Below are 14,678 nucleotides of genomic sequence, written 5' to 3'. Positions count from 1 at the left end.
CTCCTTAGAACAGGACCAGTAGTGCAGTGAGTACATTGCATAGAGCTGACCTGGGTTTGATTCTCTGTACCACATAAGTCCCTCAGAAGTCTGACAGGAGTGATCCCTGAGCACAGAGTCAGGAGTATGCCCTGAGCACTACTAGTAAGGCCCCCACCCCAAACCTTCAAAATAAAAAAAATCTTTGACCATTTATTGATATATGTACGTATCATTATATGAAGGATGTAATCAAATCAAGCCAGTAAATTGCATAAAATGATTTCAAAATGTAGATGATTTGGAAATATTTTGATTTGTATTGAATTTATCCAAGTTGATGAACATTTTTCTCTCAAGTGGAAGAATATTTACATTTAATAAGTAACACAAATGTATAAGTGTTAGGAAATTTTTGCTTTGATTTTATTCCTCATTTTTAATGCCATGAAGTTTGCATTAACACTTGGTTCAGTATTAGATTCTAAATTTCTTCAGTGAACTTAAACTCTGGCTTAATAATGATACCTGAGAGAATACCCACTTGTCATGCATCAATTACCATTACATCAGCCTCACTCTGATCCCAAATAAAGTGTGTATCAATTGCTGAATGACAGGCTCAGTTGATGTCACCTTCTTCTACTGAAATTTACATCACCCAGAATATGCCCTAATACCTTGAACCAATTTCAAAGATTTCTCCAGGTACTCATCTTCAGTGATACTCTGTCCATCTAACTCCAACTTCAACTTGAAATCCCGTAAAGTCCAAATAAAGTCTGGAAAGAAAGTCGCAAACTCCACTGAATCATTTAATTCTTCAGTACTTGGACAAGACTTTGTTCTGATTAGTTCTGCTAATTCAACTACGTAGCTGGAATGTTAGTTAAGGAATGAGAAATACCCTACAACGATTTCGAAATCTCATCCCAAAACCAGGCTTAAAAATACTCCGTTGCTCCTTTGCGTTGCCCAAGCTGATCTGGTCTCTTTACCCCACCCAGGTCAGTTTATCCGCTGCTTCTCGAACTTGGGACTTGGATTTCACCTGGCAAGCCCCACAGGCATCCTCTAGACGCTGGGAGACAAAGCAGCTCTGAGCCTCGCTCCCTCTTCCTTTGAGTTGCCACAGCTGAGCTGGTCTCTTCTCCCCACCCAGTCTTTACTACCCTGACACACACCAGGTACCCTGGGGGTGTGGCCACTTTAGAAGCGGGCGTGGCTTTAAAGAAGCGGGCGTGGCTTTTTTTAAGTGGGCGTGGCCTAATTTCAGAGGCCCAAGGCTACACGGCAAGTAACTTACTGAAGAAATCTACTTCCTATACTTACACACCAACATGAAGAAACAACGAAATCCCTGCTATAGGGAGAGGACCATGAAACAAGTCCAGAAGCCTCAGTAAGTGCTAGCCACCTAAGGGACCTGTCTGACAAAGAATTCAGATTTGAAGTCATTAAGATGTTCAATCAACTCAGTGAAACAGTCAGGCAGATATCCAGTAAATTGAAAGAGGACATGGAAGAAACAATTGATTGCACAATCGAGGAAGAATACAGGAAGAAATGAGAGCAGAAATTGGAAAGCTACACACAGAAATGGCACAAATCAAAGAGTCCATAGATGAAATAAAAAAGTCAGTCTGTGCCCTCAAAAATAGAATGACCACAGCTGAGGAAAGAATCAGTGAGCTGGAAGATCAGCTGCACCAAGCCAACATGCAACAACAAACAATGGCAAAGGACCTCAAAATAGCTCTACAGAGAATCAGAGTCCTAGGAGACGATTCCAAAAGAAACAACATTAGAATCATTGGACTACCAGAAGTTCAGAGAAACAATCCCAGTGAAAAAGCATGGTTAAAAAAATCATCGCCAAAAAATTCCCAGAGCTCCACAATGCGGCCATTCAGATTCAAGAAGCCCAAAGGGTGCCAGCTAAAAGAGACTCTAACAAAAACACTCCAAGACATATCATAGTTAGAATGATCGATGCTGCCGATAGAGACACAATACTGCAAGCAGCAAGATCGAAGAAGAAAATCATATACAAAATCACATACAAAGGAGCACCCCATTCGATTCACAACACATCTATCAGAGGAAACCCTCCAAGCTTGAAGGCAGCGGTGAGATATAGTGAAAAATTCACTGAAATGAATGCTTCACCAAGAATACTCTATCCGGCTAAACTCTCATTCAAAATTGAAGGAACGTTACACTATTTTCTTGATAAACAGCAGCTCAGGAACTTTATAGATTCAAAACGAAACCTAAAACAAGGGCTAAAGGGGCTACTATAAGACAAGACAAACCCTACAACCACAACACACCCTTACAGAAAGATGACACAAAACCCCATAACAATAATCTCTCTCAATGTCGGTCTAAATTCACCATTTAAGAGACACAGAGTGGTAAAATGGACACAGAGACAGAACCCAACATTTTGCTGCCTACAAGAAACTCATCTCAACAGTCAGAGCAAACACAGACTCAAAGTGAAAGGATGGAAAACAATCCTGCAAGCAAACAGCTCGTTCATAAAAGCTGGGGTGGCCATACTAGTATCTGACAACATTAATTTCACGTTGAAAAAGATTAGAAGGGACAGTGAAGGCTATTTTCTCTTCATCAAGGGATACGTACAATAGGAAGAAATCACACTCTTAAATGTATACGCACCTAATGAGGGAACAGCTAAATACTTAAAACAACTGCTAACATATTTTAAGGAGGACATTGCTAGCAATACAATAGTACTTGGAGACTTCAACATCACCTTATCACCTCTGGACAGATGAACAAGAACAAAACTCAGCAAGGAATCATTGGCTTTGAAAGAAGACATAGAAGAGAAAGGGCTTATAGACCTATACAGGGTTTTACACCCCCAAAAGAAAGAATACACATTCTTCTCCAGTGCACATGGAACATTTTCCAAAATAGAACATGTGCTAGACTACAAAACATACCTCAACAGAATCAGGAAGATAGATATAGTATCAACCATCTTTTCAGACCATGATGCACTGAGGATAGAAGTGAATCACACACAGACATGTAAAACCTGGCAATTAAACAACTCAATGCTGAACAACGAGTGAGTCAGGAGTGAAGTCAAAGACGAAATCAAAAGATACCTGGAAACAAATGAGAATGAAGACACGAACTACCAGAACCTATGGGATGCAGCGAAAACCATCTTAAGGGGAAAATTTATAGCTCTGCAAGCATATCTTAGGTCTGTAGAAAGGATGCACATAAACAACTTGACCTCACAGCTCAAGACCTTAGAAAAGGATCACAGAAAGAGCCTAAATCACGCAGAAGAGAGGAGATCATAAAACTTAGAGCAGAAATCAATGACATGGAAACCAAAGAAAGAATCCGAAAGATCAATGAAACCAAGAGCTGGTTCTTCGAGAAAATAAACAAGATAGATAAGCCACTAGCAACATTCACAAAGAAACAAAGAGAGAGAGAACCCTAATAAACCGAATCAGAAATGAGAAGGGGGATATCACAACAGAAACTGAAGAAATCCAAAAGATCATCAGAGACTACTTTGAAAGTCTGTATGCCAAAAACAAGAGAACCTAGAAGAAATGGATAAATTCCTGGAATCCAATAATCTCCCAAAGCTGAATCAAGAAGATCTAGAGTATTTGAATAGATCGATTAACATCACCAGATTGAAATTGTAATCAAAAGTCTTTCCAAAAACAAAAGCCCAGGTCCAGATGGATTCACTAGCGAATTTTTCCAAACATTTAAAAAGGACATGCTGCCAGTCGTTCTCAAGCTTTACCAGGAAATTGAAAAAACGGAAACTCTCCCAAACAGTTTCTATAAAGCCCATATCTCTCTAACACCAAAAGGAAACAAAGACACAATGAGAAAAGAAAACTACAGGCTGATATCCCCGATGAACACTGATGCGAAGATTCTCAACAAAATACTAGCAAATAGAATTCAACTACTCATCAAAAAGATCATACACCATGACCAAGTAGGATTCATCCCTTGGATGCAAGGCTGGTTTAACACTCGGAAATCAATCAACATAATCCAACATATCAACAAAAGAAAAGATAAAAATCATATGATCATATCAATAGATGCAGAGAAAGCATTTGACAAGATCCAGCACCCGTTTAAGGTGAAAACATTAGCCAAAATGGGGATAGAGAGACTTTCCTCAATATAGTTAAAGCCATCTACCACAAGCCTACAGCAAGCATCATCGTCAATGGGGAAAAATTGAGAGCCTTCCCTCTAAGATCAGAGACGAGACAAGGATGTCCACTCTCTCCACTGCTGTTCAATATAGTACTGGAAGTACTTGTAATAGCAGTTAGGCAAGATAAAGATATGAAGGACATTTAGGTAGGAAAGGAAGAAATCAAGCTCTCACTATTCCCAGATGATATGATATTATACATAGAAAACCCTAAAACCTCTACCAAGAAACTCCTAGAAACAATAGGCTTGTATAGTAAAGTTGCAGGCTATAAAATCAATACCCAAAAGTCCATGGCTTTTCTATATGCAAATAGTGAAAGAGAAGAAAGTGACATGAAGAAAACAATCCAATTTACAATTGTGCCCCAGAAAATCAAGTACCTAGGAATCAGCTTAACTAAGGAAGTAAAGAACCTGTACAAAGAAAACTACAAAACGCTACTTCAGGAAATAAAAGAGGATATGAGGAAATGGAAAAATATCCCCTGCTCATGCATCGGGAGAATTAACATTGTCAAAATGGCAATACTTCCCAAAGCACTGTATAAATTCAATGAGATCCCTATTAGGATACCCATGACATTCTTCAGAGAAATGGAGCAAACACTCCTGAAATTTATATGGAACAATAAGCCCCCAAGAATAGCTAAAGCAATTCTTGGGAAAAAGAAAATGGGAGGAATCAACCTCCCTAACTTCAAACTCTACTACAAGGCAGTAATAATTAAAACAGCATGGTACTGGAACAAAGGCAGAACTGTAGACCAATGGAACAGTGTTGAATATACTGACATCTCCCCCCAAGCATAAGAGCATCTAATCTTCAATAAGGGGGCAAGAAAAGTGAAGTGGAGCAGGGAAAGCCTCTGTAACAAATTGTGCTGGCAAAACTGGACGGCTACATGCAAAAAAGTGGGCTCAGATCTCTGCCTAACATCATGTACAAAAGTAAGATCAAAGTGGATTAAAGACTTCAACATCAGACCGGAATCCATAAGGTGCATTGAGGAAAAAGTTGGCAAAACTCTCCATGACATAGAAGCTAATGATGTCTTCAAAGATGTCACACCACTGGCTATGCAAGTGAAAACAGAGATAGACAAATGGGACTATCTTAAACTAAGAAGCTTCTGCACCTCAAAAGAAACAGTGACCAAAATACAAAGACAGTCTACAGAATTGAAAAGGATATTCACCAAATACACATCCGACAAAAGGTTGATATCAAGGATATACAAAGTACTGGTTGAACTCCACAAAAAGAAAACATCCAACCCCATCAAAAAATGGGGAGATGAAATGAATAGAAACTTTCATAGAGAAGAAATCAAAATGGCTAAAAGGCACACGAGAAAATGCTCTATATCATTAATCATCAGGGAGATGCAGATCAAAACCACAATGAGATACCATTTCACACCACAGAGACTGGCCCACATCCAAAAGAACAAAAGAAACTGGTGCTGGTGCGGATATGGCGAGAAAGGGACCCTCCTTCACTGTTTATGGGAATGCCGACTGGTTCAGCCTTTTTGGAAGACAGTTTGGACGATTCTCAAATAATTAGAAATTGAGCTCCCATTTGACCCAGCAATACCACTCCTGGGAATATATCCCAGAGAGGAAAAAAGCATAGTCGAAGTGACATCTGCAATTGTTTGTTCATTGCAGCACTCTTTACAATAGCCGAAATCTGGAAAAAACTGAGTGCCCGAGAACAGATGACTGGTTAAAGAAACTTTGGTACATTACCCAATGGAGTACTCTGTAGCTGTTAGAAAACACGAAATCATGAAATTTACATACAAGTGTTACTACATGGATAGTATCATGTTAAGCAAAATGACTCAGAAAGAAAGGGATAGACATAGAAAGATTGCATTCATCTGGGGAACATAAAGTAACAAAATAGGAGACTAACACCCAAGAATGGCTGAGATTAGTACCAGGAATTTTACTCCATGGCTTGGAGGCCAACCACACATGCTAGAGGAAAAGGGAGCTCAGATAGAAAGGTGAACACCAAATAAAGGTGTTGGAATGATCCTCTCAGGATGGGAGAAGCATGCTGAAAGTAGACTATAGACCAAACATGATTGTCACCCATTGCCTCTTTTGCAAACCACAACACCCAACAAGAGATAGAGAACAAAAGGGAATGCTCTGCCACAGAAGCAGGGTGGGATGGGGAAATAGGGGGTGGGAGGGATACTGGGATCCGTGGTGGTGGGAATGGGCACTGTTGGAAGGATGGGTATTTGATCATTGTATAATTGAAACGCAAGCACAAAAATGTGTAAGTCTACAACTGTACCTCACTAATAAAAATTAAAAATAAATACTCCATTGCTCTGCTTTTCCTTCTTCTTAGTATTGGTGGGTTGTGGAAAAGAAGAAATATTTAAGTTACCATTCCCATTGATTCCGTTAAATATGGTGATTTAATTTTTGAAAGGATACTGTAGCTGTTCCAAGACTTGGTAGTTGATGGTCCCTATGCTGTTGTAGACTAATACACTGCTCAGAAGCACGGCTAGTGCAAAGATCCAAGAGTCATTTCTGGAGTCACCCTAGAAAATGCATTAGAGAAAAGCACATTGGAACCTATTCTTTTTTGAATCAGTAATTGCCCATTTACTGTGTTATTCATTTTATAGTTGAAAAGCTAACATAAAATTTGAAAATTATTCCAAACTCAAACTTAAAATTTTGGTGTGTGCATTGATTCACTCAGGACTTTAGTTTCTTAAGTTATTAAACTAAGTGTAGGGAGTACAAATACATGTCAATTTCTGTTTAATACTTGAGGTAAAATAGAATATAATGTAACATGTGAGATAAAAGTACTATGTAAATTTTTCTGAATTCTGAGCTATGTGGGGATTACAAATGTCATTCAATTTAATTCATTTTACATCTATAAAATACCAGATGTCATAGTGTTCAGTTCAAGCCTTTTAGAAGATTTTTATGCAAAGGCTGATATAAATGTCCACAATAATAAAATGATAAACACTGCTAGGAGTGGAAGTATATATTTATTGTGAAATACAAAGAAGGAATGTTAAAATTCCAATAAATAATCGGGTAATTTTGACAAAAATCAACCATATCTGTGTAAGATATGAATGGATTACACAGAAAATAGCTGGGAATTGAATATCTGATAGAAAGTGCAATTGTAGTGATCAAGAGATCAGTGCATGTGAAAAACCCAACACAATAGCAAGAATTGTCAGAAACTTGAACATGAACATGAACTTGAAAATTGTCACATGAAGACAATAGAGGCAATTTCCTTTATGAAAGTAGATAATTGTGGCTATGTTTGTGATAATAGGTGATAAGGCTAAGAACAAGTCTGGGGGAAACTTCTGGGTGACTCTGCAATGATATGTTACTTAACACTCTACAAGTTGTGAGGACAGCAAGTGATTTTGTTGCTATTAAAGTTTTCAACTTGGCAGTTTTTGGTTCCTTGACAGATGCAATTAGATTAAAAAAAGAAGAGGATGATGAAAACTACTATTAGGAATCAGCAGTGCTTTCTTTGTATTAAGATTGAACATTGCATATTATAAGCCTGAAGTTAAAATTCCAGAATTTATAAACTTTTTACTGAAACAATAAACAGAGGCCTACTCTTGTTATTTTCTATTTGCTCATTAACACAGATAAGAGAAAATATTGTTTGGAACTAATACTAAAATAAAATAATTAAATGATAACATTCATATTGCTTTGGTCAATCTAGCTCTTGCTTTTATAGAAATCGGTAAAAATAAAAAACCTAGAAACATAGATTTCAAATCTCAGTGAATGTTCCTGGTGCAAGTGAATAATTTCTTAAGACTATTTAAATAAATCTCATTATGTGACCAGCCCATCTGATTTTCGACACCTTGGCAAATGAGACAACGTCCCTGATTCTTGATCGTCGACGGATGTCAGAACTCCGGATTCTTTCTCTCATTTGAGTGAAACGTGATATTCCAAGCATAGCTCTTTCAATTCCTCTTTGGGAGACACGAATAGCATTCTCATCCTGTTTAAGTAGGACCCAGGTCTCTGAGGCATATGTTAATGCAGGAAGAACAGTGGAATCAAAGAGATGTGCCTGGAGCCGGAGGTTCTTCGTCCTCTTAGCTATTTCTTCGACGTTCTTGAAAGTGTTCCAAGCCGCTCTCTTCCTCCTGCGCAGCTCGGGTGCCAGGTCATTTGTCATATTGACTTCTCGACCTAGGTACACATAGCTGTTGCATTCGGAGATGGTCGTTCCGTTGAGAGCGAATGGGGCATCAGGAACGAGGCTGTTTCTCATAAACATTGTCTTCGTAAGATTCAGCTGTAGTCCTACCTTTCCACACTCATGGTCAAAGTCGGCCAGCATTTGTGCCGCTTGGCTGATGTTTGGTGTTATTAAAACAATGTCATCAGCAAAGCGGAGGTGGTGTAGTTGCCGACCATCTATCTTCACTCCCATTCCTTCCCATCCCAGTCGTCGCATGATGTTCTTGAGGGTGGCACTGAAGAGTTTCGGTGAAATGGTATCACCCTGCCGAACCCCTCTCTTGACATCAATGATTACTTCTTTGTAGAATGGTGAGATCCTGGTAGTGAATCTGCAATACAGCTCACGGAGGATCTTGATGTATTGGGCTTGAATGCCCTGATTGGCTAGAGCTTCAATGACTGTCTCCGTCTCAACAGAATCAAATGCCTTCTTTAAATCAATGAACGTTAAACAGAGTGGCATCTTGAACTCCTGAGAAACCTCAGTGAGCTTGGTTTGGGCTGGAGCGATAGCACAGCGGTAGGGTGTTTGCCTTACACGCAGCCAACATGGCCGACCCGAGTTCGATTCCTCCGCCCCTCTCGGAGAGCCCGGCAAGCTACCGAGAGTATCTCCCCTGCACAGCAGAGCCTGGCAAACTACCCGTGACGTATTCGATATGCCAGACACAGTAACAACAAAATCTCCAATGGAGACGATACTGGGCCTGCTCGAGCAAATCGATGAACAACAGGAGGGCCTTTACCTTTACCTTTTTATTGTGTGGATATGTTCGATGGTGCTGAATCCTTTGCAGAACCCGGCTTGCTCGCATGGTTGTCCTTCATCTAGTGTTCTGCCAATCCTATTTAGGATGACTCGTGTGAACAACTTGTAGATGACAGACAATAGGCAGATCAGGCGATAGTTGCCAATGTCATGGATGTCTCCCTTCTTGAACAGTAGTACGGTCCTGCTGGTTTTCCATTGGGACGTAACCTTGCATTCAGATAGGTAGCGTGTGAAGAGCCGAGCCAGTGTATTGATGAGTACTGACGGCAGGTTCTTCAGGTGTTCAGGTGTGACCTTGTCTGGGCCGGGTGCTGTTCATTTCTTTACTGACGAAATGGCATTTCAAATTTTGGAAGGGAGAATGTTGGGAACGACATATCCGTCCTGTGGAATTTGGTATGTCGGCAAGTGGACATGGCTATCGAAGAGATTTGAGTAGAAGTCATGGATAATCTTCTCCATTGCCGTTCTGGAGGATGTGATGGATCCATCAGGACGTCAGAGGGCAGTCATCTTGGTCTTGTAGTTGGCGAAGGACAGGCGGGCGTTATGAATACTTTTCCCGGCTTCTGCCACATCTACCAGCACCTCTGCTCTTCTCTCTTTGAGGTCTTCCTTGATCGCATCTCTGCACTGCTTTGCGAGCTCAGAAGTTAGCTTGCAGTTGCCTGAGGCATGTGCCAAACCACGTTGGCAAATAAGCTCAAGAGTTTTCCAAGACAGGCTTTTTTTGTGGCTATTTCTCTCTTGGTGTTTCTCGCACAATCATGGAGGTGCTGAACCAGTCGATGGTATTCCTCGTCAATGTTGTCAACAATGGCATCTTCCCATGTTGCCGCAATAGTGCCAAAGAGTTCCCAGTTGGTGGTCGTTCTGGGAGTTCTCTTTTTAAACTTTGCAGCCCTTTTTCCCCGCTCTGTGAAGTAGAATTTTGCACGAAGGAGACGGCGGTCCGATCCCTTTTGGAATTTTGGGACAACAGTGACATCGGTCAGACAAAACCATCCATTGAATATGATGTGGTTTATTTTGTTGTGGAATTGTCCACCGGGAGACTCCCATGTCCAATGTTTAGATTCTGCCTTCTGGAACTGTGAGTTACCATGAATGGTCTTGGTCGACATGATGAACTCAGACAGTCTCTCACCCTGTTCGTTCCATTCTAGGCCATGGGTTCCGATGTGAAGTTCTTCAGCTGATCTTCTCGGTCCTATCTTGGCATCAAAATCACCCACAATGATCTTGTAGAAGGTGTGGTCTTCTTTATAGAACTTCTCCAGCTCCATGTAGAACTTCTAACTAGAAAAGTTTGGACTAGAGCTGTTACCGACTGGATCCCACGGGATGTCAAAAGACCGCTTGGCCTCCCACCTACCAAATGGTCAGACTTCTTCATCAAGATCATGAATGATCGGTTTGAGGCTCTTCATGTTCCCAGAGCGAACAGATGCCATTGGGCTACACTAGCATGTGACAGGGGCAAATGAAGACGTTACTGGCGCCCGCTCGAGCAAATCGACGACTAACGGGAAGTTAAGTGACTTAAGTGATTTAAATAAATTACTTCACTGAAGTCAATTTTCATCTTTCTCATCTCCAGTCCCATATAATTCATTTACTTTAAACTCCTATGGCTCATATATTCCATATATTACACTTTCCTATTATTTTTCTCCCGAATTTGAATGACAGGGTAAGGCTCCCAGTTTATATTCATGATATTGTGAATCATTACATTGCATATTTGTTGTTTCTCCAGTTTGTCTCTGAGTCCTCATCTTCATCATTGTATACCTAAAATAACTAACACAAAACCAAGTACTTCCATACTCATTGTTGATTTGTTATCTTGAATCATCCACCATAGTGTTAAAAGTAAGAACTATCCTTAGTAACCAAAATACTTATTGAAAGTTCCAGTAAAATTTCAGAATCAATTTAGTCTTATTATTTATAACTGTTTTTGCAATTTATGGGAATAAGTCATAAAAGTTGAATTGAGGGGCCAGTTATGATGTAAGTAGAATATCAAGAGAAAAGATCACTCTTTGCCTTGCCTTTTCCACATCGCCCAGGCCCTCAGTGTCCAGAAGTATCAGGGTGTGATCTATCTTGGAGGGATGGGGTACACACCACATCCAGATGCCCTTAGTTTCAGCCTTCACTGTGCAACCCAGCTGGAAACCTACAAAAAAGAAGAGGAAGCAGATATTCCAAAAATATAAATTTCTGACTGAATTTATTTGCTAATTTGAGAGCTTATCTGGGACCAAGGTGGCTTCCTTTTCAGCAAAGACGGTAGTCCAAGGCTGGAGAGATAATATACCAGGTTTGGATCTGCCATTTTACTGGCTGAAAAACAGCCCTGGATCACATTTCCCAAAGAATGTGATACTGCTAAATCTTCCCAGGTAGACTGGTCTGGGCTGAGAAATCTGGGGTCTTCTTGAGATGGGAGAGGGCAGACTCCCCTTTCTGCCTGAAGGCACAGCAGGCTATAGCCATATCTGACACCCTCTGACACAGAAATGGCCCAGCTTCACCACTGAACTTCATCAAACTGCCAAGTCACTGAATTGTTCCAGAACGGTAGTTTCTAGACTATGTTTTGTACTTGCAAACCTGGGTTTGATTCCTGGAACCCTTATGTGATTCCCTGAGTAAACCCTGGGTACCACCAGGTCTGGCCCCCTATCTGAAGGAAAATAAATAGAAATAAAAACTATAGTACACTTTTACACAGAATAAGCACTTGTTCAAGAAAAAATTTTAATTTTTCTTTATTTTATGTAGAAATGTTTTAAATTTTGACCCTAAAATGATAATTTAATTAAAATAACAGGCCTTGTAAATTAAGATTTAGCATCAGATATATCAGTCAGACAAAAAGCATGCAAAGAAGCTGTGGAACATATACTTCTATGCAGAATATCTATTATATTTATAATATCTATTTATAGCTATTTATCTATTTATAGCTGAAGAAGATAAATTTGTCAGTTTAAAATTTATTTTTCCTTTACTGCTTTCCTTTTCTATTTATGTTTTCTAACTTGTAAAGTTAGTGCTCTTTAACCCTCTTACTGTCAGTTGGTTCATCTCATGCTCTGTTTATGGAGGACTGGATTTTGTAGCGATGGAGTGAATTCTGGTAAATAAGACAGGTCCCACCTTCTAGGTGCTTGCACTAGAACTTCTGTCTTGTGTTGAGCTCCTTGAAAACTTGTTTGAAACAGAAGTAATAGTTATAGTGCAAATATTTTCCATGAATTTGAAAGCTACAAATTAATTTTAAAATAAAAAACATTTTATTTAAAAAAACATGCAAAGAGAGGAAAACATAACTATTCTGGAATGTTCCTAAAAAGGCACTGGGATTGTAATTTATGAGCAATTGGTAAAATTTAAATGTGATATGGTGTCATAAAGGAATCAAATTCTGATCATCCACATACAGTATTAAAGGGATTTTTATCTTAATGGACCTGTCATTCTTGGGGTGATATTAGTTCTACTGCTTAGCACTACTGAAGAACAGCTATAAACTGTACATTTGTACCAGGATGTAAGAACAATGTTCATGACAAAATAATTTATTCAATATAAAAGATAGAATTTATACAATATAAAAATAGAAATACAACCAATATTAATCAATGTCAAGTGAGTAAGTAGTGTTATCTTTTGACAATTCACACTTAGAAACAGTGAAAATAAATTACAGGGACATATGACAACTAGATGGATTTTATAAAATGCTTTTTGAAAATAAGGGTAGTAAGCTCCAAAGAACATCAGGGTCTAAGTCCCTTCTTATGAAATTTAAGCAAATTTTTTAGAAATATGTACAGATGATAAAATTTCTTCTTAGAGAGGAAATATGAAAGATATACCACCATGGTGAAAATTTGGTAAACTCAGGGACACTCTCTGAGGGTGTGGTTTGGACTTTTGTGTTTATCTTCATTTCCTGGAGACTTTCATTTATGCCTCTCAGAGAACCCATCAAGCTATGGAGAGTGTCCTGCCCACATGGGCAGAGTCCAGGTAGCCCCCCCGGGGTTTATTTGATATGCCAAATACAGTAACAACAATAAGTCTCATTACCCTGACCCTGAGAGAGGCTCCAATTGATGGGAAAAGACTAGTAAGAAGAGGCTGCTAAAATCTCTGGGCTGGGAGGAATAGAGACATTACTGGCGCCTGCTAGAGTAATTGAACGACCAATGGGTTGACAGTGATACAGTGACACAGTGATACATTGGAGATATGAGAAATTGATAAGGGTATATAGTTTAACAAAGTTTTAAGAACTAAAGCAAGGAGAACTACATCGTAATCTCCTAGAGATATGAAACATTCTGCTGTCTGTCCCTTTTAAAGCAGGATATGTTGAAAACTATTTACATGTTATTTGAAAACAGCCTATTATTTTTGGAGAAAAAGTCATCTAAAAGAGGAACTGGAGAGATAGTACAGTCAGTAGGAGTGTTTGCCTTGCATGCAGCCAACTCAGGTTTTATTCCAGTATTCCATATAGTCTCCAAAGTATCACTAGGAATGGTTCCTGAGCACAGAGCCAAGAGTAAAACTTGAGCATAGTTGTATGTGGTCCAAAAATAAAACAGAAACCGAAACCAACAAAAAATTCATGTAGAAGAAAGGAAGCGATTATTTGCTGTCACTGAGCTCCTGGAAGCTGAGTGGATGGGATCAAGTCAAAGGGATGGATAATTTAATTGGGCCTGGAAATCTTTATTGCTCAGACAGATGATTTAGAATTTGTGGGCATCTGGGTCTGAAGTTATAAATGTTACTTGAGAATTAGAATTTTAATCAGAGTGCTTAGATTCTTTCTCAACATGATGTGAAAGGAAAAGGCATGCTCAACCTTTGTTATTAGTGTTTTCATGAAAATGGCTCCCATCACAGAATATCACTCACCACGGTTATGTCCAGCCAGGCGGTTCATTAGGTAGGATTTACCTGTCCTACATAGCCCTGTAATGGCCACCACCACCACTGGCTGAGATATAGTCTCAAGAATATTCAGTGCTTTGCGATTTACTCTCAGATCATTTTTGTAGTTTTCCACCAGACAGATGGGGTCCTTCATGATAGATCCAACTGACATGGTAAGCTGTGAAACAGAGAAAGAATTGAACAAGATCTCAATTTAACAACATGTCTTAGTGGACACACAAATCATGCTTTTCTGTTTTCTCTTCTGCACATTTCTAGATTTATATGTTTCTAAATGTTATTTAGTCTAATGTATCAGACAGGATACACATTTTTTTACCTTAAATATCCCATAAAACAGACTTGCTCTTGTGATAGAGTGAAAACAAAAATATAAACCAATCAATGTTGATGATGAGAGCAGGAT

The 14,678-nt window shown here is 39.2% G+C and overlaps 1 protein-coding gene across 1 annotated transcript in view; it reads right to left on the bottom strand.

Annotated features, from left to right (window-relative positions):
- Nucleotides 1–14,423, bottom strand: part of LOC130031497 (guanylate-binding protein 7-like) — a 34,692-nt gene extending 20,269 nt beyond the window's left edge. Inside the window, exons 1-4 of the mRNA XM_056122845.1 lie at nt 14,234–14,423; nt 11,347–11,474; nt 6,685–6,794; nt 660–856 (exon numbers count right to left, since the gene is read on the bottom strand). Coding sequence (XP_055978820.1) covers nt 660–856; nt 6,685–6,794; nt 11,347–11,474; nt 14,234–14,423 — 625 coding nt within the window. The remainder of the gene's footprint in view (nt 1–659; nt 857–6,684; nt 6,795–11,346; nt 11,475–14,233) is intronic.
- Between the last annotated feature and the right edge of the window lie 255 nt (nt 14,424–14,678).

The sequence above is a fragment of the Sorex fumeus genome, unplaced genomic scaffold, assembly GCF_029834395.1.
Source record: "Sorex fumeus unplaced genomic scaffold, SorFum_2.1 ptg000047l, whole genome shotgun sequence".
In the NCBI taxonomy this organism is placed as follows: Eukaryota; Metazoa; Chordata; class Mammalia; order Eulipotyphla; family Soricidae; genus Sorex; species Sorex fumeus.
Note: the sequence above shows the minus strand (reverse complement) of the source record. Positions and strands in the feature narration are given on the sequence as shown.